The sequence below is a fragment of the Sarcophilus harrisii genome, chromosome 3 (genome assembly GCF_902635505.1).
Source record: "Sarcophilus harrisii chromosome 3, mSarHar1.11, whole genome shotgun sequence".
Taxonomy (NCBI): Eukaryota; Metazoa; Chordata; class Mammalia; order Dasyuromorphia; family Dasyuridae; genus Sarcophilus; species Sarcophilus harrisii.
Window position 1 is genome coordinate 233,149,126 of NC_045428.1, and position 26,615 is coordinate 233,175,740.

General features: G+C 32.0%; 1 protein-coding gene across 1 annotated transcript in view; it reads right to left on the reverse strand.

Moving 5' to 3' along the window:
* Window positions 1-11,845: 11,845 nt before the first annotated feature.
* The window catches only part of B3GALT5 (beta-1,3-galactosyltransferase 5), a 55,588-nt gene continuing 40,818 nt past the window's right edge, over window positions 11,846-26,615 (reverse strand). The window contains exons 2-3 of the mRNA XM_031959195.1: window positions 22,111-22,282; window positions 11,846-19,576 (exon numbers count right to left, since the gene is read on the reverse strand). Coding sequence (XP_031815055.1) covers window positions 18,620-19,576 — 957 coding nt within the window. The 5' untranslated portion in view covers window positions 22,111-22,282 and the 3' untranslated portion in view covers window positions 11,846-18,619. The remainder of the gene's footprint in view (window positions 19,577-22,110; window positions 22,283-26,615) is intronic.

The window sequence follows — 26,615 nt, forward strand, 5'->3', positions numbered from 1 at the left end:
GGGAATTCTTGGTGAATAGGAGCTATGGTTCTCTTCTTAAATCTTGAAATAAAACTTCAACAGATTGTTGAAGTACGAATTATATGTGACACTACCTATCTACTGCATATCCATAAACATTCCTTTTCAAAATATAAGTGGGCCAGATAATACCCTCATTCTGAAACTTAATGCTAGAAGTGCTTGCCATTTTTAAAGAAGACGTAGTCTCATTACCAGGTTCTATGGGTATCAGCCCAGATTCCAAGTCCTTTACTTAAAATTCTACTAAAACTATTTCTTTGCTCTATACATTAGATATAGTAAATATTCTCCTGATATTTTGCATTTAGCATTTTAAATAATGTAACTATAATATAAAATGAATATTATGAATATGAGTTTTGTGTATAATATATAAAGTTTTATGATACAAATAAAATTCATTTTTAAAGTGACAGTTTATTATTAGAAAGTATCATGGGGGATTGATCACAAAAGGCCCTGATCAATTTCATGAATTTCCTCCAATCAACTTGAGATCACAGGGTGCCAATCTTGTTCCAACTTGTTAGTCTTACTTTAGGCTATTGTACATCTTTCCCATAACTTATTACTAAATACTTGTATATCTTGTTGTGAATGTCCTTAAACTTCCAATCTTATTTTGTCTCTTGGAGATTGATGAATGCATCTTAAGAAAGGGAAGAAATTAAATTATAAAATGTATTTATTACCATAGTATTGACAGTTGGAAAGTATTGGCACACCACAAACTTCTTTTAGTTGCTAGCTTTGTGTAATATTTATTGAACATTTTGATAAATATTTATTTTTGTAAGCACAAAAGTGATTCTTAGAAAATTTGAAGAAATTTAACCAAAAAAAAAAAAAAAAACCAGTACAAAAACACTGCAATTTGATTTTTAATGTCACCATATGCATAAAATTATGTACTTCGACATAGTGTGAACTTTCATATAAACTCTTAAGTTAAATTAAGCACACTCAGCATTGGCAGTGTTGCCTTAACTGATATCAGAAAGTTGCCTTTCTAATATCAGTAAAACACAATTGGCAACCTGGAATTAAAATATATCAAAGTTTTGATGCACTTGTCTTAAGGTATTAATGAAACTAATGTAAACTGTCCAGATTCTCAAATATTTGTATTGTATGAGTTTTGTTTAGTTGTGTGTCTATTTTTCCTTATGACTGTTTGGCATATTATAATCTTCAAATGTGATTATCTTTGCTGAAATGGCATAATCAGTGACTTGTACATTCACTGACTACATTTTAGCAAGTTTTATCAGCCATCAATATTTTTAGTTCATAAATATGGATTAAAAAATCATATGCAAGAATGGATTTAAATTTGCTGAAGATTGAATTTCAAGTCACAGTAGGTTTAATAATGGTTGATTGTATTAATTTAGACACTAGCACTGTATTACTGTGCATATTTTGATTTTATTAAAATAAAAAGTTGAATTGTGAAATCTAAATACACACCCACACACACATACACACACACACACACACACACACACACACACACACACTGTACAGATTGGACTTCAGAACCTGAGGCTCCCTTCAGTTGATTTGTGAACTGAAGCTCAGAAGTATGAATTCCTTCTAAAAGACACTTTACCTCTGGGATTTACAAAAAAAAAACCAAACTATAAATTAATTCACCCTTTTTCCCCTTTATCTTGTTTTCTCTTTTTTAGACATTCAAACAAAAATGCAAAAGAATTAGGAAAAATCCCTTCCCCATCAAGAAACAAAACAGAATGATTTGTCAGAAAAGTTCATGGGATGCAAATCATGCCCACAAATAGAGAGTAGTTGTTGAACCTCTAGCTATTTCCTTCTCTAAACACAAATCAGAGGTGAAAGGGGAAAAAATAAATAAGCAATGTCTTGAAAGCTTGATTCTTTATTGCCTTGCTAATCTTTTATCAGCTATAACCATTAGGATAAGAAATGATTGTGATTTATAATAAAAACATAATCCTGGAATGAAAAAAGTACTTGTATGTAACCAAATTATGATGTAGTTCCAGGGAAATTCCTGTGTTAATTCATCTTAACAGTGTAACTAAATCATTAGTGTATCTTAACTATATGATCAAAATAATCTGTATGTTAATTAAATTAATACATTAATATGCTATATTATATTAATGATAAATTTAATTAATTAAAATTTAATCTTTATATTAAAATGATAAATGAAATAAAATTAAAGTCCAGAGACATCATGTAAAGTACAAGGTTAAAACGTCATAAAATTAGTACATAATGACTTGCAAAATGTAATCTTGCATCAATTAACATCTAAGGACTTGGTTGCATCTCACATGAATCAAAAGACCTATAAATAATGGTAAAATTTTTATTTCAATCTCAGACAATACTGGGTCAACTACAGACCCCACCTTTATTTGTCTTAATAAAGGTTGGTTGGTTTCTTTACCCATAAAGGCTTCCCAGTTTCTTTTATACAAAGGCCATCCAGACTAAGAATGAACATTTTCCAGCTTTTTTGTGGGGGAAGAAGAGTGCCTCATGCGTTATCCTGAGTTCAAGAGACAGAACTTAGCTTCCTAGATAGAGATTTCCTTAAAGAATCTTGCTTGAAAAGAGTTTCATAGACTATTAGTCTATCTAAATGAGTACTGAACCTTATTAATGTTCTATAGTAGCGCTTTGTGTTGCTCAGATAGGAGAGAACTGAGGTAAATAGAGACTATATATTAAGCAGTCACTTTCTGGAAGAAATTTAATGAGTATACTTGAATACTTTGTATTTTTTGCATAGAAGCTTCTCCTAGCACTCTACATACTTCGAATTTTCTGAGGTAGAACATATTGAGGGAAACATATTGAATGTGAGAATAGGAAAAACCATTACCTAAATATAGGAAAACCTAGACGTGAACCAAATAAGTTTTATTTAAGAGACTTCCTGGAATTTCCACAGTAAGAATGTGTCCCAAAAGACACATTGACTTCTCTGGGATTAGGACTCTTCTAACTCAGTCTATATGAGTCTTTGGGAGACAGGAACTGTTAAATCATAGATACTACATATAGTAGAACTAATCAAAGGAAACCTTTGATCAGCTAATTTGGGAAATTTCTCTTGGGATAAAAGGTGGTCTTTGACCTCTTCCAATAGATTATATGTTCTAGCCTATTAAATTAGGACATATTAAAGGACATAAGAATCCAACAGTTCTTGATTAGTTTTTGTATATCCCTGTGCCTGATAATTACTGATTGATCAAGAGGGTTACCCCTTCATTGGTGAATGAAATATAGAACATTTCTTTTTAATTCCTGTACAGTTTGGAACAAAGCTGTCCCTTAGACTTCCAGCAAGGGAGGAGAGATTTTTCTCTTCTCCTCCTCCCCTCCCTTAACATGTCATTTGAATGATACACATGGCAGAGAAAATATGTGGTTGGCTAGATGAACCTGAGGCAAGACTTCAAGTCCTTATTAACTCTTCTGTTTTGTATTTCTTTTGCTGAGCCAAGGTAACCAAATAACTATATATATATATATATATATATATATATATATATATATATATCCAACACTCTTGATAAATTTGTGAGTTCAAAAGGTTGAAGATTCCTAAATGAGGTGCTAGTTGCCCAGCCAGGAGGATGCTACCACTGAAAAGACTAGGAAAATCCAAACTGTACTTTACTTGTCAGGAAATTTAGACTTCTGAGTTGTTTGAATACTTACATCCAAAGTAAATGTGAAATATCCATTCAACTGGCCTATAAAATTATGGTCACTTCCTTAAAAAGTAAAATAAATGAGAGGTTATTTTTCATGTTTTAAATATTTATTAATGCATAATTTATGCGTTTTCTGCTTCAATTACCTTTGTGAGGTGGAAGAAATATCTTATATTCTGAAGTAGAAGGAAGGGTCCCTCCATTATTCTTGGTGCAGTGATTACCTCTCTAAAAGTGGTGCTAATAATCCCTTTTAATGATACAACACATGGACCTGGCCTAAACTTCGTTATAGAATTTATTCAGAACTCTATGATGGGAGTAACGAGCAGAGTATTTAAAAAAAAAAAAAAAAAAAAACCTGACTCCCTTTTATGAGGTCAGGCTTCACCCAGGATTGAATCTAGGCTTCAGCTAAGCCTTAGCTGGTGCTATGTGTGGAAAGTGAACTCCTGACCCAATGGCTTTGAGCTTAATGGCTTTTAATAAGTCAAAGATAATCATAGGATACTGAAATTATTTCAAAAAAATAACATGACATGAGGTACCTATCTTCCACTGTATATGTGTTTTTACTTTTTTCTTTCATTGGTAGACTGGTAACTATATTATTATTGTTCATTCATTTTAGTTGTGTCCTACTCATCATGACCGAATTTGGGATTTTTTAAGCACAGATTCTGGAGTGATTTGCCATGTCTTACCAAGCTCATTTTACAGATGAAGAAATTGAGGCAAATAGAGTGCAGGAACTTGTCCAGAGTCACAAAGCTAATAAGTGACTGATGATGAATTTGAACTGACTCCAGGTCCAGCATTCTATACACAACACCACCAAGTTGTTTCCAAATTTATCAGAATTTGTTTCTTCTTATAACAGTGCAGAAATTATTAGTGGGAAAGGTTTTGTTTAGCACTTAAATTCCTCATATGTTCAGGCTCCATAATTGGCAAGACACAGACACATGATGATATAAAGTATTCCAATGAGTCTAGATAAATTAATTGAGTACTTGAAGTTGGACAGTAGAAAGGAGAGAGATTTGTTGAAAGAATTAAAGAAATGAATAATAACATATGTCATAGCTGGAAGTCAAAGACTTCAAATAAAAATCAAGAATATTATTCTATTTGTTATCCATAGGATAAGTTTTCCAAAATTTCCATTCTACCAACCACCACTCATCCACCCCACCCCAAAAACAAATAACTTGCTACTAGATTCTACCATTTTGGAACATTCCCAAAAACAAATATTCATGTTTTTGAAGATCAACATATTTAAGTGCAGGGAGACTTATCACCACTAGGTTGGGTATTTGGTGAATGCTAAATTGGGGGATTATGGTAACTTATGAAATTTATAAAATGACCTTCTCCCTCCATATTCCAATAATATGATCCAATAATAGACTATTAACATTTTAACAAAAAAGTCAAGAAAAATCAGTAAATCCCAACTCATATCACCCACTTTACCATATCTACAATATTTTATGAAAATTGTATTAAAAATATAGTTGTTAAAGAATAAAGGAATACATATTTGTATATATGTAAGATATAATTGTGTGTATATATTTAAATATGGATATATATAAATGTATATGGAAGGAGAAAGAAAGATGGCTCATTTGCATAGAGAGAGTTGAGAGAGTATTGTTGTTATTTTTCTAAGAATACCTATGACATCACAGGGTGATGTTTTAACTCATGCATGAATAGGATTTAAATGAGGTAAAATTGCCCCAAATTTTTTGTCTCACTCTCTCTTACAGAGTCTTTGATATCCAGTGGCGAGATAAAAGTCAGAACAATTGGTGATAGTCTAGGAGAAAATGGATGACCTTGATGTCTTTGATGTCTAACTAAGCTCTAAACCCTCTAATAGCACCTGTTTTAACCACCTTTGTGGCCACTGAAACAAATTGCTCTCATTCACCCAATCTTCTGGGGAAAGTCTTCACATGCTTGGAAGCAGACACTCTCCCCCAATGCAGGTAGTATTGTGGAAAACTTGAGAAGATAATATTGTCCTCTGGGAAATTATGAGCAAAATGCTCTCAGGAAAAAAAAAAACCTGGAAAGTACTTCATGAACAAAGTGAAATATACTAAATACAAAGTAATAGCAATGGTCTGGGATGACCAGCTGTAAATGACTTTGTTATTCTCAATAGTACAATCATCCATAACTGCTCTGAAGAATTTATGATGAAAAATCCTATCCATATCCAGAAAAGGAACTAATAGTGTCTGAATACAGATCAAAGCATTCTCTATTTCTCTCTTTATTTTTAACTTAATTTTTCTTGAGGGTTTTTATTTTCATTAAGGTGGGAGATCTCTGTTTTCTTTTACAACTTGACTTTTATAGAAATATTTACATAACTTCACATATGTTTTCTTAATTGTGGGTAGGGATAAGGAAGAGAAACTAGAAGTCAAAAATTTTAAAAACATTAAAAATTTTTTAATGTAAGGGGAGAAATATTAAATATTTTTTTGAAAAAAGAAAGAAAATAAAAACAAAAATCAACAGAAAAATAAACAGCAGTTCTAAACAGCAATGACAAAATCAAGAAATAAATAAGAAAAAGGGAAGCCCCATTCAAAATAACTACAAAATGTGCTAATTCTCTTGGAATCAGTCTACTAGGGTGACCTCTATTAAATAAAATTCCAAAACAGTTATTAAAGAAACAAAGAACTTTAATAACAATAATAATGAGGAGGAGGAGGAGGAGGAGAGGATAATAAACATTTATATTGCACTACAACAGGCACTATATTAAGCACTTTACAATTATTTCATTTGATTCTTACAATAGCACTGAGAGATTAGCTCTGTACTAATATCCCTATTTTAGAGATGAGAAAAATTGAGGCAAACAGGTTAAGTGACTCTTCTAGTCACTTAAGTATCTGTGGTTGGATTTGAACTCAGGTCTTCCTAATATTCAGTATTTACAGTTAGTTATACTAATATAAAATTGACAACACAACTAAAATAGCACTATTTAATGATGCATTAGTCAAATTAGCCAATAGATGTTCTAAGAACCTTTATGAAATAACAAACTTCATTTGGAGGAACAAAAGTTCACCAAGAATTCTCAAGGCAAATAAGAAAAAAACAGAAGGAATAAGGAAAATGGTACTTCCAGAACACCTATTCTTTAAAAAAAAAAAAATTAAAAAGCAAATCAAGGGAACCAACTAGACAAGTATGGGGGAGGTGAAAAGTGAAAACCACCCCACAAAATTTTAGTTCTAAGTGAAAAGAGGTCTCAATCAAATGGAAATCTTTTCTAGAAATTGGAATCAATGATTTGCTAGTATACTTCCCAAAAGGACCTGTGTAGGAGGAAAAGAGAAATCTTAACTTCAGTCTGGGATAAGTAAATTCCTAAGACTCCTCAGCCCAATCATGTAATCACCTTGCAAGTTTCAAAGAGCCTGAATCTTCCTATTTTCTTCTTATTGGTATCCAAAATGGCATATCTATGTGACATATAAAAAGTTTGAGAGATGTAATTTCTGGGTAATTAACAATATTTTATTAATTATGACTAGCAGATGATTTGTTAAAGGGTGTTTTGACTGTCTCTACTAAGCCAAAGAGGGATCATGGAGATTTCTTGACACTTACATGACTTTGAAAGAGTGGGTGTTCCTGATAGGCAAAGAATTTGAGAAATATGACTTTGATAATGTCACTTATTCTCAGACCACCTCCAGCCTTGAGCACACTAAACAAAGGCCATATCACCCATCCCATTCTGAGAAGAATATAATGAGCTTCTCCACTTAAATAGGTATCACTATAAAGAAAATTATTACGAAGGCATGGGCTGTGATGATAATGTTGTAGATTTGATCATCGCCAATTAGAGTTCCAGGTTGGCCAAGCTCTGCTCAGATAAGGAGACTTAGATCTGTGCCAATTATGCCTGCTCAGGCACCGAATAGTAGGTAAAGTGTTCCGATGTCTTTATGATTTGTAGAGAAAAATCATCAAGTAATGAACGTAGGTAAAATGGACGAGGATAAGCAATGAACTGTAAATTCAAAGACAGAGACTAGATATCAGAGACTAGATATCTCTTTTTACCAGTGTAGTAAATTGAAGCCAAATGTTGAGGTGCTTAGCTGTAAACTAAGAGTTAGGGGGATAGATACCCTCCAGTTTAGAGGTGAAGACTGTTTATTGAGACTACCCCAGGGACTCCCTGCCTTTTTTTTTTTCTTACAAGACGGGGCATCTCTGGCTGTACCCAAAGGCTAGGTGATTTAACACCTGCTTAAGGCTTTGAAGGCCTTTGGTCTAGTTTGAACCTAAGCCTTTAAATGGGCTTGAACAAGACTGAGGAAAAAATTAATCCAATCTCATAAACAATGTCCTTTAGAAGCTTGTTGAAAATCTGCAAGGGCCTGATTTCTGAATGAAGAAATAAAAATGGAAAAAATCCTGGAAATCCCCAAAGTGAATGTTTATTAATATGAGTAAGAAATATTCACTTCTCTCACCTGGATGAGCTGATAGCAGAGTCTGCATCACTGGAAACCAAAGGAAAAAAATGGAGTATCCCACAAAAGGAACTTCTAACAATCAGAAACTGAACAACCCCTTGGCTAAATATCCCAAATCAACTGGAAACTAAATTACTTTGTCCTAAAGATTAGTGGGTTAAAGAAAAAATCATATAAATGTCAGACAACTTCAATAATGATAATAAAAGCAGTAGGACAATATACCAGTTTTAAAGATGCAGCCAAATCAGTCCTTAGTTGTTTATATTCCTAAATTTATTTTCCTAAACACATTTATCACCAGAAAGAAAAGAACAGATCAAGGAATAGAGTATACAACTAAAAAAATTAGAATATCAACCAAAAAAAATTTTTAACACCAATACAAAATTAGTCAAAGAAGAAGGTAATAAAATTGAAAGAAAGAAAGAAAGAAAAAAAAAAAAAACAGACCCCTGATTGAATTAGCAAATGAAACTAGAAGCTGGTTATTTGAAAATAAATAAACCACTAACTAATTTGCATTTAAAAAGAAAGACCACCAAATTACTAGTATCAAAAATTTAAAAGAATTTTCCAACAAATTCAGATGAAATAAAGGATATTATAAGAAGCTATTTTGCTGTTAGGACATATATACTTATATTGTATTTAATTTATACTTTAACATCTTTAACATGTATTGGTCAACCTGCCATCTGGGGGAGGTGATTGGAGGAAGGAGAGGAAAAATTGGAACAAAAGGTTTGGCAGTTGTCAATGCTGTAAAATTACCCATGCATATAACTTGTAAATAAAAAGCTATAATAAAATAAAAAAAAAGATTTGACTCTTTAAAAAAAAGAAGCTATTTTGCTGAAAAAAATAGTAATTTAAATGAAATGGGCAAATATTTACAAAAATAAATACAAATACATGTATTTAAAAAAAAAACAGAAAACTCCTTTATAATCTAAATGCAGTCTTGCCATCTAATCCTGGAAACACCAAAACAGATAATTACAATTAGTTTCTCTAATGAATATTAATGTAATATCTTGAAATAAAATATCAGCAGAGGCTACAACATATGGACAGATTCGATCTCTCACAGCAATGTAGTAATGATTTAATATTAGAAAAATTATAAATGAAACTAAGCATATTAATAATTAGAACAATGAAAATCGTGCTTATTGCAAAACAGTAGAAAAAACTTTTGATAAAAATAAAATCTATTTCTACTAACAATAGTAGAAAAATAAGAATAAATGTATGTTTCCTTAAGATCCTTCATAATGTCAAAAAATCAAAAGTGAGTATTATACATAATAGGAATAAATTAAAGTTCTTTCCAATAATTTCAGAATTGCAGCAAGGATGTTCATTGTTACTATTTCTATTTCATATAGTACAAGAAATAATAGCTATAACAAAAGACAAGGAAAAGCAATTAAGTAAGTACATGCAAAGAGAAAACAAAATTATCACTTTTTACAGAAAATATAATGGTTTACTAGGGAAATTTGAGAGTCTACTAAAAATCAATCAAAACAACTGATAATTTAATGAAAGTGGCAAGGTATAAAATAAATACACAAATTCACTGACATTACAATATATGAACAATATATTCCTTATAGGAGAGATAGGAAAAGAAATTCTATTTTAAATAAATACACAACATATAACATACTTGGGAATTAAAGGACTCCAATTATAAAACACTTTGTAGGATAATTACAGGACAAATATTTTTTTGGAAATAATCACTACTCATGAATAGGATGAACTAATATAAAATGGTTACTATGCTATATTCATTAATTTACTGAATAAAGTGCCATATCAATAAAAATCTGAAAATACAGAAGAAAAAATAAAAAAATTTATCTGAGGAAACAGTCAAAAATCTGCTTTTTAGAAGTGGGAAGAAAGGAGACATGCCAATAATAGATTCAAACTGTACAAAGCAATTATCTTTATGACAATTTGACACTGGTTAAAAATTAGAAAGGATGATCATTGGAACAGATTAAGGTATAACACATATAGGCATAAACAAAAGTATTAGGCTAGAATTCAATAAAACAAAGACTCCAGCTACTGGTGTAAGAACATGCTGCTTAACAACAACTACTGGGAAAACTACACAGCTGTTTGGCTGAAATTAGAGTCAGATCAACAACTTATATCATCAAACTAAAAATGATATATTACCTAAATATAAAAGATTAATATAATAAACATATTACAATAATAAGGAAGATGAATAGGGGAAGAATTTGTGACCAAAAAAAAAAAACTGAATGGCTTACAGAAATTAAAATCATTAATTCTGATTAGACAAAATTTTAAAAGTTTTTTTTTTTAATAGGAAAAGGAGTTGCACAAATGCAGCTAATATTAAAACAATGAACTGGTGATAATGTTTGCAGCAAACTTCAGTGATAAAAATCTTATTTCCAAGATATATAAAAAACTGATTCAAATTTGTAAGGCTGAAAATTATTCTCCAATTGATAAATGGTCAAAAAAATGTTACAATCAGATATCAAAAAATGAAATTTTAGCCACCTAATAATGCCTTATGAAAAAAATTCTACAAATAGTCAATGAGAGAAATGCATATTAAAGCAACTTTGTATTCATCATAGTGGCAAAATTGACTAAAAATGAAAATGTTGGGGAGATTTGGGAACATTGATACACTTTTGCAAAGTTGTCAACAGCTTTAGCCATTCTGGAAAGGCATTTTGAATAAAGTCCCCAAATTACAAAAGTTTTCATACTTTTTAACCCATCATTACGATTATAGATCTCTGATTTCCAATAGAAAAAGAAGGTCACTAGATCAGTCACTGATTGATTTATTCCACGAATTCCTTCAAGTCTCACCTAACATTTTACTTTCTACAGGAAACTTTTCCCAATCTCTCTTAATGATAGGTCCTTTCCTTTGATAGTTATTTCCTATTTAGCCTATATGTAGTTTGTACAGTTTGGTTAGTTGTTCAAACATGTTCAACTCTCTGTGGTCCCATTTGGGCTTTCCAGACTCACAGAGGTAGTAAGTGTAAAACTAGATTTGGACTCAGAAAAATAAATCTTCCTGACTTCAGACGCAGCACAGGCACTGTGCCACCTAGCCGTTCCTTATTTGTGTATAGCTGATTCCATATTGTCTTCCTCCTTAGATTGTGAAGTTCTTGCTAGAAGGAATTGTCTTTTGCTTTTCTCTGAATCCCCAGTGCTTGACAAAAATGCCTGGCACATAGCAAGGATTTAATAAATGTTTATTGACTAACTACTAGGCCTATACCACCAAAAAAGAGATTGAAGAAAGAGGAAATGTTCATATGTTTATGCATCTGTATTTAGTGTATATGTATGTAGATATATGAACATAGAGATACTTAGAATAGCTCTCATTGTATTGAAAAAGAATGGAAATTAATTGGAGAATGACTGAACAAATTATAGTATAAATAAATAAAATATTGTGAAAGAAAGGAAATAAACATTTATAAAATACCTACTGTGTGCCAAGTACTGTGATAAGTGTTTTACAAATATCACATTTAATCTCAGAATAACCCTGGAAGGTAAGTATAATTTTTATTATTATTCTCTGTGTATGTAATAGAGCATAATTTATCAATTATCCCAAAAGTTGGGGAAGTATCTCTGAGAACTGCTTTGGTGGTTATCTCACTACCACTGCTTTGAATATTTTTTCATACTTAATAATGCATGGATGTCAATAATGTTTTGTGGACTGTGTTCCCCTTTTAAAATTTAGCCACAAATTTTCCCTTTATTGGGCAGAAGGGAGCATTTCATGAAGAGCTCAGTAATTTTTCATAGGAAGAGCCAGTTTCCTCTGATCCTGATTGAAGAAAGCACAATAGTATAAAGGACAGTTGCAATAGAATTCTTTTCCAAGTGTCTCACCAGGCAGGTTAAATCAATAATCAGTGGGTTCTGACCACAAAGTGTTAATCTCTAAGTAGGCTTAATGCCCATAGCTTTAAATAATTTAAAAGAAAATTAGCAATTAATTTTTGTTTTACAGCAGAAAATTGTTGGTTAGTTCCTAATTATTCATCCCAGAATTGGCCCCATACAATTGAGGAAACTGAAGCAAAACCAAATCATATTATAATAATTGGTAAAAAGTTAATTTCTTTCTTTTCTTTTTATGAAATCCTAAATGCTTGACTTAATGATGGCATGAGTTGAGAGAGCTTATCTGAGATCTTTACAGACTGTATATCCACAGGAAAAAGTTTGCCTGATGACCTAGAAATCACAAGTAATTAACTTCAAATGCTTGATCTTTGGGAAGAGATGCTTCATGGATATTTAAGGGCTTTACATGGAGTGCATTTTCTTTAAGTTAACCTGCTACTTCTAGGGAAGAATAAGTTAGAAACACCATTTAGATGGCACTTACAAATTTCAGGGATCCATTTGGGGGAATATCAAGTGTCCTTTTGCATGAGGTTCCAAAGGAAATTTATCTGAATTTTCAAGATGCTTATGGTACAGGGACACATGGATAAATTATAGCATTCCTTTTATAAACTAGCTTGAACCTCAATCATGCAAAGAAAGAATCGTAGAAGACTTAGGAGAATTTGGCTTTTTACCTATAACGTAAGAATCCCTATAACCCCAGCAATCAGTAGATTCCCAAGGAAAGCATATCCCATATCTATTTTTATTCTAACATAAGGTCAGATTCTGAAAGACTATACAAATAATGATGTTATGAAGTTGTTTGGTTTTTAATGTATGTCCTTCCTTATAGTCAATAACTTTTGGGGGATATGGCCCCCGAAATAAGTTAAGTGGTATAAATAATTTAATAACTTTCCTTGCATAATTCCAAATTGTTTTCTAGACTGATTGAGCCTTTGACAGTTCCAACAACATATTCGTCTTCTCTCCCAACAATGTTTTTTTCCCCGTGTTTGTTACTTTGACTATGAGACAGAATATTAAGGTTATTTTAATCTGTATTTGTCTGGTTATTCATAATTTTTAACTTTTTCATGTGTTTGTAATTCTTTTTTTGAAGAATACGTTTCGTACTTTGACTATTTATTTATTGGAAAATTAGTCTTAATTTAAATATATGTATTTAAATATATATGTAATTAACTAAAGTGGCCATATGTTGTGACTTATTTTGAATACATGAAAATTATTACTTTTCTCTGAATACACGATTTTTAAATATTCCTGCTGTTAGAGACACAAACACATTCTAATCCTAGCTCTGCCACTATCAGTATGACTTTGTCTGAGTTTAACTCTCACCATGTAAGGAATTAAACTAGATTCTCCTAGATATCTTCTAGTTCTGAAATTCCATTACAATTTGAAATATTTTCTCCATCTCCAATTATGAAAAAACAAAAGGAAAAAATGATTTGATTCATAGAAAACTTTTAAAGAACATATGTGTTCTATAAAGTGTGGTACATCTCTACTTATGTGGTCCTTGTGGCTAATTAGCTCAGCTGACTAATGAATACACACATTTCTAATTGCTGGTGCTATTGCCACAAATCTAATTCCTTGACAAGACTAGCTAACTCCACTTTATTTCATAGTTATACAGAGCATTCATATTCTGGTCTGCTGCCTATATGTAAACATTAATAAACAGTAGAAGAAATAATCAATCAATCAATATTTATTAAGAACATATACCATGTACAAGGCATTGTGTTAAATACAGGGATTACAAACAAGAAGTGAAAAAGTCCCTGCCTCAAGAAGCTTACATTCTAATGGGGGAAACAACATGAACCTTTAAAAGTATTTTCAAGTTAAACAAAATAAATGCATTTTAAAATAAAGGATGAATTTAGAGAGTAAGACTTTATGAATAGGAAATTTTCCATGCAAAATATAACACTCAAACAATCTTGAAGGAGGATAAAGATTTTAAAAGGCAGAAATAAGTAGATTATTCTAGGAATGAGTTATAGTGAGCATAAGGAAATGAGAACAGTGATGTTTTATAAAGAATAACACAAGACATGTGGCTACATCTTAGAGTCCGTGAAACTAGATGGGGTGGGTACAGTGATTAAAAGGCAGAAAAAGACCAGGATGTGAAGAGTTTTGGATACTAGAAGACTTTATATTTGATCCTGGAAGTATTAAGGATCCATTAGCGTTTACTGAATGAGATAGAAGAAAGGGAACATTGACATGATTAAAATATGTTTTAGGAAATTTTATTTGGCACCTGGGCAGAGGATTAGTTAAAGTTGGAAGATAGTTGAGGCAATAAATCAAATAAGAAGGCTATTTCAGTACTACAAACAAGAAGTTTTGAGTGCCTGAACTAAGGTGATGAAAGTATGATGATGAATTACGTTTTGGACATGTTATTGAGTTTGATAGATCTATGGTATATCCAAACTGAAAAGTCTGTGAGGTGGCTAATGATGTAGGACTAGAACTGAAGATAGAGACCAGGAATTGAGATGTAAACCTCAGAATACTATATAGAGAGATAATAATTGAACCCATGAAAGCTGTTAAGGTAATCAAGTAAAAAATAATAGAAAAGAAATGGTGTTCAAGGACACAGTTTGAGATTATACTCACAATGTGCATAATATGGATGAAGATCAACTAAAAGAAACTAAAATGAATAGTCAGACCTATTGAGGAAAGCCAGGAGTTCCTGAAATCCAAATATCTGAGGAAAAGTTGGTCAATACTATTAACTTTATAGGGCATTTATGGTGGAGAAAGAAAGTAAAACAAGTACTGAATGCATGTCCATGGATTCAATATAATCTGGAAGAATTAGGTCTTAATGTCCACTAATAGATGAAAGGATTAAGAGTGGAAGAGGTTTAACATGAAAGGGAGCTTGTCATTTATGGATTTCCTGAGTAAACTATGGAAGGGGCAGGAAGATCTGGACATTTGTGGGTTTTAAAAGAGGAGGTAGGCAGTAAGAATTAGGGAGGGAAGTTTATTCTTTAATATTTGATGATACAGTATTAGTGGGATGGGGTGACTAAGAAGGGATAGTAGTGAACTATTAGGAAATGAATCCAAATGAAGTATCAGTAAGTAAGGAGATGTTTGCTAATGAAAGCATGTGATTAGAATGTTCTAGGAGATTCCTCAAAGTCTAGGTATAGAACTTAATTGACTGATCTCCAAGCAGGTAGTATTGCTATGTCCTAGGAGAATAGGTATAAGAGGGAAGTACTTTGCGGCAAGTACTTGTGGTAAGCATGAGGAGAAGCCTGACATGTCGCTTATGAGGTCTGTGAAACCTTTAAAAAGCCAGGAGGTAATATAGCCATCATCATGGAAGATCTAAACAAAAAGTAAGAGATGGTAAATATAATTTGGGATTTATTCTCTGACAATCGTGAGCCTAGGCTGGAGGTTGTGTGCTTTAAGGAGTACATAAGATTAGTTAGGAGGCAGGAACCAGTATATATGAAGACAGGGCCAGAAATCCACCCAAGAACATGGATAAATCATTGAAAACCCATCCCTACCAGTGACAATGCACATTCTTACTAATGATGATTCATGGTATGTTCATACCACATTTCACACTCAATGATCATAGAGCTGATTCAATTGTGAATGCTAGTCAAAAAATAAATAGAATCATAAACATTTAAACCTGCAACATAGTATAAAATTATTCTACCAACTTTTCCCAAACTGGACTCATCTCTAATTTCATATATTTAATAGTACATCCCATCCAAGTTGAATTATTTCTTTATCATGTTTACATATTTATGTAAATTTAAAAATCCCTCATAGGAAGTTATCTTCCATAAACTCTTTCCTCAGTTTTACCTGGTGAAATACTTCTCATATTTCAATGCCATTTCCTCCAAGATAATTTCCCTGCATTCCACCCAATCAAAAGTTATCTCTACCTCCTCAGATTTCTCTTTGAATTTTGTATTGACATCTCCTTTCTCATACTATATTCTAGCTTGTATTATAATTATTTTTGTTCATAACTTATTTCTCTTCTCTGCTCCCCCCAATCTTCCCAGTTTTATTGTAAGCTCCTCAAAGGCAGGGACTATATCTTTTTCCTTTTTGTTTATTTAATGCCAAGTGTAATGTCTTCTACATAACAAACACAATATTTCTTTAATTAAACAAAATGTACACTGCAGTTTCAAAATAAGGAAAGTTTTTACAAGTTTATTCAAAAGAATATGTTAGCTTTGTAAATTAGAATTGTTGAAATCTTCATCTGAACTGTCATGACCATTTTGCATCAAGTATAAGAGTATTTCATGTTCAGGAAAAAAGACTTTCATTTTATTTCAAACAAGATTCACAAGAACAGTACTATTTAGTGCTCTACACTTCTGAGATACTGTTACCAAACTTCAGTGATTATTATAAAGTAATACTAACAAACCAAGAGTAACAAACTAAAAATAGTAACAAACTAGTAACAAATTACTAATTTGCATTATATAAGGTATACTTGCAAAAAATTTGAAGCCCTTTGCAAAAATATTGCCTCATTTTCATCATATCCCTGAGATTAAAGATACATTCAGACCTCGATTCAAAAAAATGAAAAGAGAAAATTCAAAAACTAAAAGTTCACAAGTTTCTTATCTACCTGGCTAGACCAGCCCAGAAAGCTGAGTCTCTGAAACTCTTAGAACCTGGTTGGCACATAGTGGATGTTCAATAAAGGAATATTATCTTAGCAAATATTTAATCCATGCACTAAGAATCCTGCAATGAATATGCTTATACCTTAATATTTGTACCCTAGGTTCTTTTAAAAAGTGAAAATTTAGAAATATTGTAGCTCATCTCATTCTACCTAAATATAATATTGGTAAACTGGCCAAAAGAAGCCATTCCCTGAAGCATGTACAGCAAGTATTCACTATCCAGTTCCAACCCACCACATGGAAACTTAAGTGGGGCATACTTCTGATCACGCAGAATTTGTACTGTATGATTATAATCTCCTAAACTGATGATTTAAGATATAAAAAGCAAGCTACTGGGACCTTTGATTTCCTCTTTCTTTCCAGCCATAAAGTATGTATAATACCTAGAGCTGCATCATAAAAGCCAAGAGCCCTATCTCCCACCCAGCTTCCTTGCAGCCATGAGCACAACATATTCTTTTTGTTTGTTTCTTCCTTATCTTAGATAAAGAGCTATCCCATGGTAACTCTATCCAGGACTGGAACTTTTTAAGTTTCAAAAGATCCAAAAGTCTTTGGGAACCTTTGTAAAAAAAAAAAGAAGAAGAAGAAGAAGAAGAAGCTGTAGCATCCCCAAGGCAGCAGGAACTCATGATACCAAATATGCTAAGGAGAAATTTTTTCAGAATTGCATGATTGATTTATTTTCTGGTGTGTTATAATATTAATCTCCCAAATGGCTATACTAATATTCTTGGTCAATTTACTAAATTCTGTCTAATTATTCTGTTAATCTTTGTAGGAAAAAAAAAACTCTCTGCAACATATCTAAATGAAAAGACTCAAATACAAGTCAAGACTTTCATTAAAATTGGTGTTATTAGACAGATGATGTGGTAGAGGTTTTTAGCCAGCAATTAGTGAAACAATGGAAATTCTGATTCTCTCATTCGGAGGTTCCACCACTGATTTATATAGCTGGATATAGAGAGGGATGCATACCTTCACCCTTGTACTCCCAGTAGTGGTTCTTCTGTGCTAAATGACATTTAGAATTAAATTTCAAGGCATAATACATCAGCAACAAACTCAAGCTCTAATAAGAATCACTAGTGCAACAGAATGTTCTACATACTCAATGTTTTATCATCTGGGACTTTGAAAATAAGGTCCAAATAAGTTCCAGCTCCAGTTTAAAACTGGATGTTGTCTAAAGCAAATTGAGATGCTATGATTCATCTCAATGAAGCACAAATACTAAGCAGAGAACAAAAGGCTTCCTTAATTGCCTAGCTAGATCTTAATGAAACCAGGGAGTTGGGGACATCTGTACTGGTGATATCTTTGTTAATCAGTTATATTATAAACATAAAGAGATGCTAGATGGCTTGGAGGTAGGAAGAATGATTATAGATGTTAATAAGCTGTTACTTGGTTATTTTCATTTTGCAGGGGCTCCAAATTTGAATGGATAAATCATTCCAGGATTACAATTTGGGTTTTTTAATTTTAGTCTTGTGTTTGGAACACTGAGAAACATTACTCTGTCCTCCATTCCCTCCCTAATGCTGATAGGATGTGATTCTCCACAATCTCATTCAAAAATGTACTTCTTCAAAAATATCACCACAGAATTTTTAATATTTGTCCTGGTGTCAATTCTCTCATTTCAAACAGCTGGACACTTTTCATCCAAAGACCTCTCCAAAGCTTTCCAATATATCAGCAGTTCCTCTGGCTTGACAAAATGACAGGTCACAATTTTCTTAAAGCGACAAGTAGAAAACTTAAGGCCATCTGGGAAAAACGTCTGTTCTGAGTGCAGTTCTTCTAGACCAATCTTTAGTTCTGCAAGGCAGAGTCCTATGAAAACATCCTCCAATTTAATAAAAGGAATTTTTTCCGAAACATTATAAACCTCACTTGCAACATCACTAGAAAAAACATAACCTGTTCCAGAACAAAAAGGTGGGTATTTTTTCCATGGGTATTCATATTTGCTTACATACCACTTATTAAATATCTTTCTAATTGGAAATTCATTCTTCTTTAAAAAACCAGTAAAAAACCTGGTTGTTCTGTTTTTTCTAAGAAGGAGTTCAGTTAGATAGTAGACATTTACAAACATATCAGAATCAGTCTTCATCACAAAGTCAGATTGAGGACAAAAATGATGAATCCATTCTATCCCCATCATTGTTTTAAGAGTCAAATTGAAATATACATCTAAAAAGTCTTTCTGGATAATATCTCTGTATTTCTGGCTTTCTTGTGTCACTGCACCATCATCCTTTGAATTTGTGATTCCTAGCAGAAAGTATGTTATTATACGTTTACCTTTTACATTTCTTTCACTTCCCCAAGTTTCACGGATAGCCATCCGTGCTTTAATCTGATTGTGGGATGAAGTCACCATCACAACTAAAAATGGAGGATTCTTTCTGCAGTCTATATCTGGAAGCTGAAGAAAGTTCCCACCATGTTTCTTGAAAACTATTGTGCCTTCTTTTCTTATGCAAAAGATGCAGATTTCTGTTGAGCTCATTTTAGATATGATCAAACATAAACAAGAAACCACAAGAATAATAATGAAAACATGTATCATCTTAATCTTCTGATAAACCATCTGAAAGAAATAAAATCAAATTAGTAAATACCAGAACTTCCTATTTTGGAACAATGATAATTATAGTTGACATTTATGTAATATGATACACTGGGGGGAAAAAATGAATGTAGAGACATGATAAGCCTAAATTTGAATCCTGCTTCTGACACTTAATAGTGCCATGAAAAGAAAATGACAGTGCTTGAGAAAGGCATTATTACTCACTGGTTATCAGGGAGATTGAAATATGGAAAAGGTGCATCATCATTATCATCATTGTAGCTACCATGTACTACATATAGTGCTAAGAAATTCAACTTGATTCCATTTCTTAATCAATTCTATTTTTGCAATTACTAATATCTGTTGTTGATATTACTCTATATTTTGAATAGCTACTTAAGTCTCTCTCTTTGTCTCTGAGTTAAAAGTTCATAGGTTCAGAAGTTCAGCCTTCTTCTCTAAGCTTAGTTGTCCAATAAATCACCTCAATTAAAAATATATATATATATTATTTCTAAATATCTTTTTGTTCACGCATAATTAAAGTTATCTTGCTAATAAGCCTTGAATATTTGCGCACAATTAGGGCCGATCTGTTATCTTACTAACATGTCTTACAAAATGCAAGTGGACACTAGGAAATATGTTTTCTCTGTTTCCCTAACAAGCCCTGCAGGACACAGATAGGCTCCATAAATCAGATTCCTTAGCAACTAGGAGAAATTGTTATTAGTTCCACATTTCTGATTATGTTGTTCCCCCTCCCCCCAGATTGTGATACTACCAATCATGTTTTCTTTAGGCTTTATTGATCATAGCACCTATGATTTCTTATTCTTTGTCCTATGCTTCCCACAAAAACAATAAATAAGGGTAGTTCACCTCACCTATTGATCTTAGTTCTTCTAAAGAAGCTAAGATCCTGTTTATTGCTAAATGTGTGCTTCAGTAATAGATTAATCAAGCTTGGAGCTATGTGTTTCAATTTGCTTCAATTTAAATCACAACAGTGCTTTAAGGTTTCACAACAACTCTGGGAGGGTTATTATCCATATTTCACAATTGAGGAAACTGAGGCAGAATTAAGGACAGAGTCACACAATTAGTATCTGAAATCAGATTTTAAGTCAGGTCTTAGCTCCTATCCACTGAAGATTTTAAAGAATCAGAGGGTTATTTCTCTCTGAAGAGAAGAGGTTGGAGGGTAAAAAAAAAAAAAAAAAAAAAAAGTGACAAAAGGAAGAGAAAAAATACTGAATATTTGGATCTAACTAGAGAAGTTGGGAAAATAAAGTTAAACTCTTTGAAAAAAGTGGCATGTTGTGCTACAGGAAATTATTTGAATTCATAGTTAATGGTAAAATAAAGAGGAAACATACTATAGGGTGATGATGCTTTGCTAAAGGTTACTGAGGCATCTATTTATTGATTCAATATAAACAACTAGTAGCATTTCTCTCATCTTGACACATTTCTTGGGTGTAATAAAAAATCTCTCCCAAATAGACATTCCTGAAAACACATTTCTAGTGATGCTTGTGGGAACAAATGATACTACCAAAAAGCACACATTTTGAAGAATTATTGAAGCCTAAACAAGATATAATGACCTTAAGGCTACTAGTAATATTTGCATCATTATTACTGATTGAAAATATGAGGTTCATATGTAAAAAGCCAATGCTAAAAGAAATCCTTCAGAAACAATCCAAAACATGACATAAGAACACAAAGTAACACTAAAAGCACAATCACACTAAGACTATGAAGCCTAACAAAGAAGCTAAAAAATTCTGAAATTGAATACAATTGTCAGCAATTGTCTCCTTCTAAAATCGATTGCACAAAGCAATAACTGGCTGGTATTCAAACCCTGTCAATGACAGAAAACCATAAAGTTAGAGCAATCTTCTACTACAACAGTGGCGAAGATAGTCACATATAGATTGTATATACTTGAAAGGAGATTATAATTTTGGTGGTACAGAAGCTATTTGACATAAGCCTGATTTCAAGAAAAAGAAATAGAGACAGAAAATGGTCTCCACAATCAATGACTATGACCCAATCCTCAATATCTAATGGGTCTCCCCTATGTTATATTGTATGGAGCTGGCTATAAAAACTGAGAATATAGATTACAAATGACCATCGTGTTCTAATCATTATCTAATAAGCATTTCAAGGCAAAATCTACATCGCTCCTTAACTGCTTTGGTATTGGAGAACTAACAAAAACTATTTGCACTTGGGACACATCAAAATGACTTTGAAATTTCCTGAAGATAATGTTAGCATGAACAAAATAATGGGCATTCTAGCTCTGGTGTATCCAAACCCAATATATGTCAATGGAACATCATTTTAAAAAAAAAAAAAAATCCGGTTTCTTTAAGATACTAACAAAACATTGGCAACTACATTTAAGAAGATAGCTAGTAACTTCACATTGTTTAATTTGAGTAGAAAACTCCTTAGGAGGTTAAAATCCTTTACTATGAATTTATTTCTTTAACACAGGTATGGAATTAGTCATGACAATGACTTACTTCTTCCAGAGCAAAATGATCACCTAGAATTTGAAGCTAGGTCTTGGGTGAGATATTATTTAAAAAAGTAATTCCACTTTTCCACTGTCAGTGAAGGCTGAAATTTTCAGGGTTTCTGAACTTGTGATATTTATCAGAATGAAGTAATGTTCATCTGATCCTTCAGCAATCACTAGAAGGAAAAGCAAAAAAAAAGTGTCATTTAGATAATTTCATAATTGATATCCCTTTAAAGGAAAATTATTTTTAAAACATTTTAACTATTTATGAAATGAAATGCACATAAAAATATATATTCTGGATTTGCAGGCAAACACACAGTCAAGTAAACTCCTCCTCCATGCTGTTAGAGAGGCACTTCCCAACAATACGAAGGCTTGATCCTTCAGCCCCTTTCTAGAAAGGAGTTATCTGAATAATCTTTTTAAAAAAAAAAAAAAAAAGTCTGACAGTTGAAAAGGACCTGAGCTATTTCTTCAGAGTAAGACTATATCCTTGAGGGACAAGAACCTCAAGCCTGCATAATTCTATGATGGGAAAGAAATATGGAAGGGGCAGAGAGAGTCAGCTAAGTTCAAAGATAGTTTATCATTTTTGGATAAGTTTTCCTTGAGACTGTATCCAAGAAAATTCTAGACTACAGAGTTCTCCTCTTTCCCATGATGGTACTAATGTGAGAAACATGGATTTGTCTGAGATGCAATAATTGACTTTGGTACTATTGACTAGCAGAGTTATTTTGCACTAATGTAAGAGGATCAATTTGTCATTTGGAGATAGGTTAAGGATCACATAGAAAATTATCTGAGTCAGTTTATAATACCACTCTTTATATCTAAGTCATGGATCCATTTTGATTTTATCTTGATTAATGGAGTAAGATATTACTCAATTTCTGTCAGACTGATTTCCAGTTTTCCCAACCAAAAAAAAAAAAAAAAAAAGAACAATTTGAGAATGCCCATCAATTAGAAAATGGATGAACAAATTGTGATATATGATTGTGATGGAATCCTACAACATTCTATTTAAACAATGAGCTCAGTATTCTTAGAAAAACATGGATAGACTTGCATGAAATAATGAAGAGCAAAATGAGTAGAACCAAGATAATATACAGTAATATATATATATATATATAGTTTCGAGAACAACTTTGAATGATAACTCATTTTCACTATTATAATTACCCAAATTAGCTGCAAAGAACATATGAAAAAAATGCTGTTTGCATCCAGAAAAAGAACTGATAAGTAGAAATATATATATATACATATATATATGTATATATATATATATATATATAATGGTTTTAAATATGTGCGTGAGTGTTTTACATATATTTATAGATGTATAATTTGTGCCTAATGGCAGCCATCTTGGAGATAGAAGGGGCAGGGAAAAGGAAGGAAAAAAAAAAAGAAAGTTACATGACAATGTTATTTAAAAAGAATATTAAGCCATACATAATATATTTGCAGCTTCATGTACAATCATCTTTTTCTATTCTACAGTCATAGAAATATTTGTTTTATTTCTTAAGTTCAAGTAAAATATTTTTAAAATATTTTAATATTAATATTAATTTTAATAATAAATTTTAATATTATAACATGCATTTTTATCACATATTTTTATCCTACTACTCCTTTGAGGATATATGATATCCTCATATCATTAAAAAAAAAGGATGTGACATTATATAGACCCAATACATGAATATATAACTACTAAACAAATAAGGAGATGGCAAATCTAAAATAGTAAATCTAAGATATTTCCTATAAACTTGGATTAGGAAGTTTGGACAAGTAATGGTCATAAAGTTAGGAAGTGAAATCAAAACAATAAGGTTCTTTATATTTATATTCCATTATAGTAATTCAGAAATGCTTGATGTTTATAATAATAAGATTCATTATAAAACATTTGCAAGTCTCCTGATATGATCAGAGAAATTTTCTATGAAAGGAGGAAGGTTCTTTTGTAAATGCACCCAAACATATTCCCCGCTTCTGTTTGATTTCAGGTAAAGTCACAGTTATCTTTTGAAACAGAATCATGTAATTGAATTTCACATTATTCAAAAGGAATCACAGCCATGCTTAGGAAGGAAATATTACTGTTTAAAAAGGAAAACATACTGTAGGAAAACTGAGAGAAAATGATCTTTTCATTACCTTCATAAAACTCTCTTTTCAACTTCCCAGTTATTTACATCAATTGGTAATATATATTCCAGAAGACATTATCTTTAAGCAATTCTTGACATTTCCTTTGAATAGTTGGAGAATTGGTTTAACTTAATCAAACAGTTATACCAGAATTCAAAACTCATAACAAAACAAATAATAGTTCCACTTCATGTAGCAGGTTCTACTATTTATAGTTTAAATGAAGATAGAACCGTTTCCAGTTTGCAAAAAATAACAATAAGTGACAACATATTCATTCAAAAATACTTTTAAAACATCACTGTAATTCTTATAGTACAAGGTCCTGTGCTAAATAAAAAATGAAAGACAGTAATAAATATGACAGAAAGAAACTCTGAACATGATGCTCGCAATCTCTAAGCAATCTTCAACCTCCCTCAGAACAATTATATTTTAATTTTGATTTTGATTTGTAGTGTAATATTTCAAGTGCTAATGATTCTTATCACACCCCCACTTGCCCCATGCAGTATTAGCTTAAGGTTCAATAAAAATTTGCAAGTTTCTTGTCATGATGAGAAAAATTTGGTACGAAAGAAGGAAGGAAACAGTTGTAACAAGACTGACTTATTGGAAATTTTATCAAATATATTCTTACTTGTTTGATTTTAGTTTAAGGTTCAACATTCTCAAGGTGTATGTAACCTAATTTCTTTATTATATATTTCCTTTTCTCTTCACCAAGAACTTGAATGGAAAATGTTTTCCCCACATTTTTCTCTCTCATAAAAGCCAAAGTACAAATTACAATAAACAACTGGCTGCTTTCATTGGCTAGAAGGAAGGTATTATACACCCATCAAGCTGTCTCTAATCTTCCTTCCTTCTTCCCCTAGGCTGGTATTACAAAGATGTTATCTTCTCTCCACCCCATCCCATTTCCAGTGCTTCAATAACTTTCATCAGATGTCTAAGTAGTTTTCTACATCTATGGAAGCTACTTGATGCTCCTTCATCTGAACCAGTTACTAAACTTTCCAGTTTTAAACTTGTGAGTAGAAGGAAGTGTCATAAAATGTACCACCATCTTCTAATAACTCAAAAACAAAATCAGTGGCCTCTTACTCTCACAAATACACAACTCTAAAAAAAAAAAAAATAGAAGGAAACAAGAGTTGTAAGGTGCCATTTGTTGCTGTATAATTCTGATTCATGGCATTAGAAGGAAGAATTTCAAAGATTAAAAAATGTTGTTGAGAGTGATGATGGTATCAAGGTAATGGAAAAATTCCCTGGTTTTTTATTCCAAATAGCTCAAGGTACCAAAGGTCCTTTGATCAATGGTACTAACTAACTACAGAGCCTTTGTCTCCAAATTTCTTCCATTCTAGTTAGGAATCACTCATTTAAGTCATGTCTGATTCTTCAAGTCCTGATATAGAGTTTTCTTAACAAAGATATTGGAGTGGTTTGCTATTTCTTTCTCCAACTCATTTTACAGATGAGGCAAACTTAAAATGAGGCAAAGAAGATTAAGTCACTTGCCCAGAGTCACACAGTTAGTAAATGTCTGTGGCCAGATTTGAACTCAGAAAGATGAATCTTCCTGACTTAAGATATAGCATTCTACTATAACACCTACCTTCCCCTTCTAAAATAGGAAGAGAAAATTAAATTAAAGTTAATACTGCATAGAGCAAGAGGGATGAGGTGAGAATCATTAGCACTTGTAATGTTATATTCTAAATCAAAATAAAAATTAAACTTCATGATTGTTCTGAGAGGTTAAAGATTCTGTTGTCTATTAAGTTTCTGTCTTATTTTGTGATTTCATCAATTCTAATTATTATTTCTATGAAAATGATTTTCAGATCTATTTATCTATCCTTAGTCTCTCTCCTGAGCTCCCTTCCACATCACCAATTGCCTGTTAGAAATTTCAAACTCAATTTTCCACAGATGTCTCAAAATAAGCATATCCAAAGCAAAACTAATTATCCTTCTTTCTAAATCATCCCTTCTTTTTAACTTTCCTATTACTATCCAGGAGAGATCTTCCAGTTACTGATGTTTACCACTTCCTAAATCCTGTTTCTCACACTACTCATCCAATCAGCTACTAAATATTTTCATTTTTCCAACAGTATCTGTTGTATAATTCTCTTTTCTTCATTCATACAACCACCACCCTGGTTCAAACACTCATCATATTAAAGAAGGGAAAAGGACTCGTATGGGCAAAAATGTTTGTGGCAGCCTTTTTCGTAGTGGCTAGAAACTGGAAATTGAAGGGATGCCCACCAATTGGAGAATGGCTGAATAAATCGTGGTATGTGAATGTTATGGAAT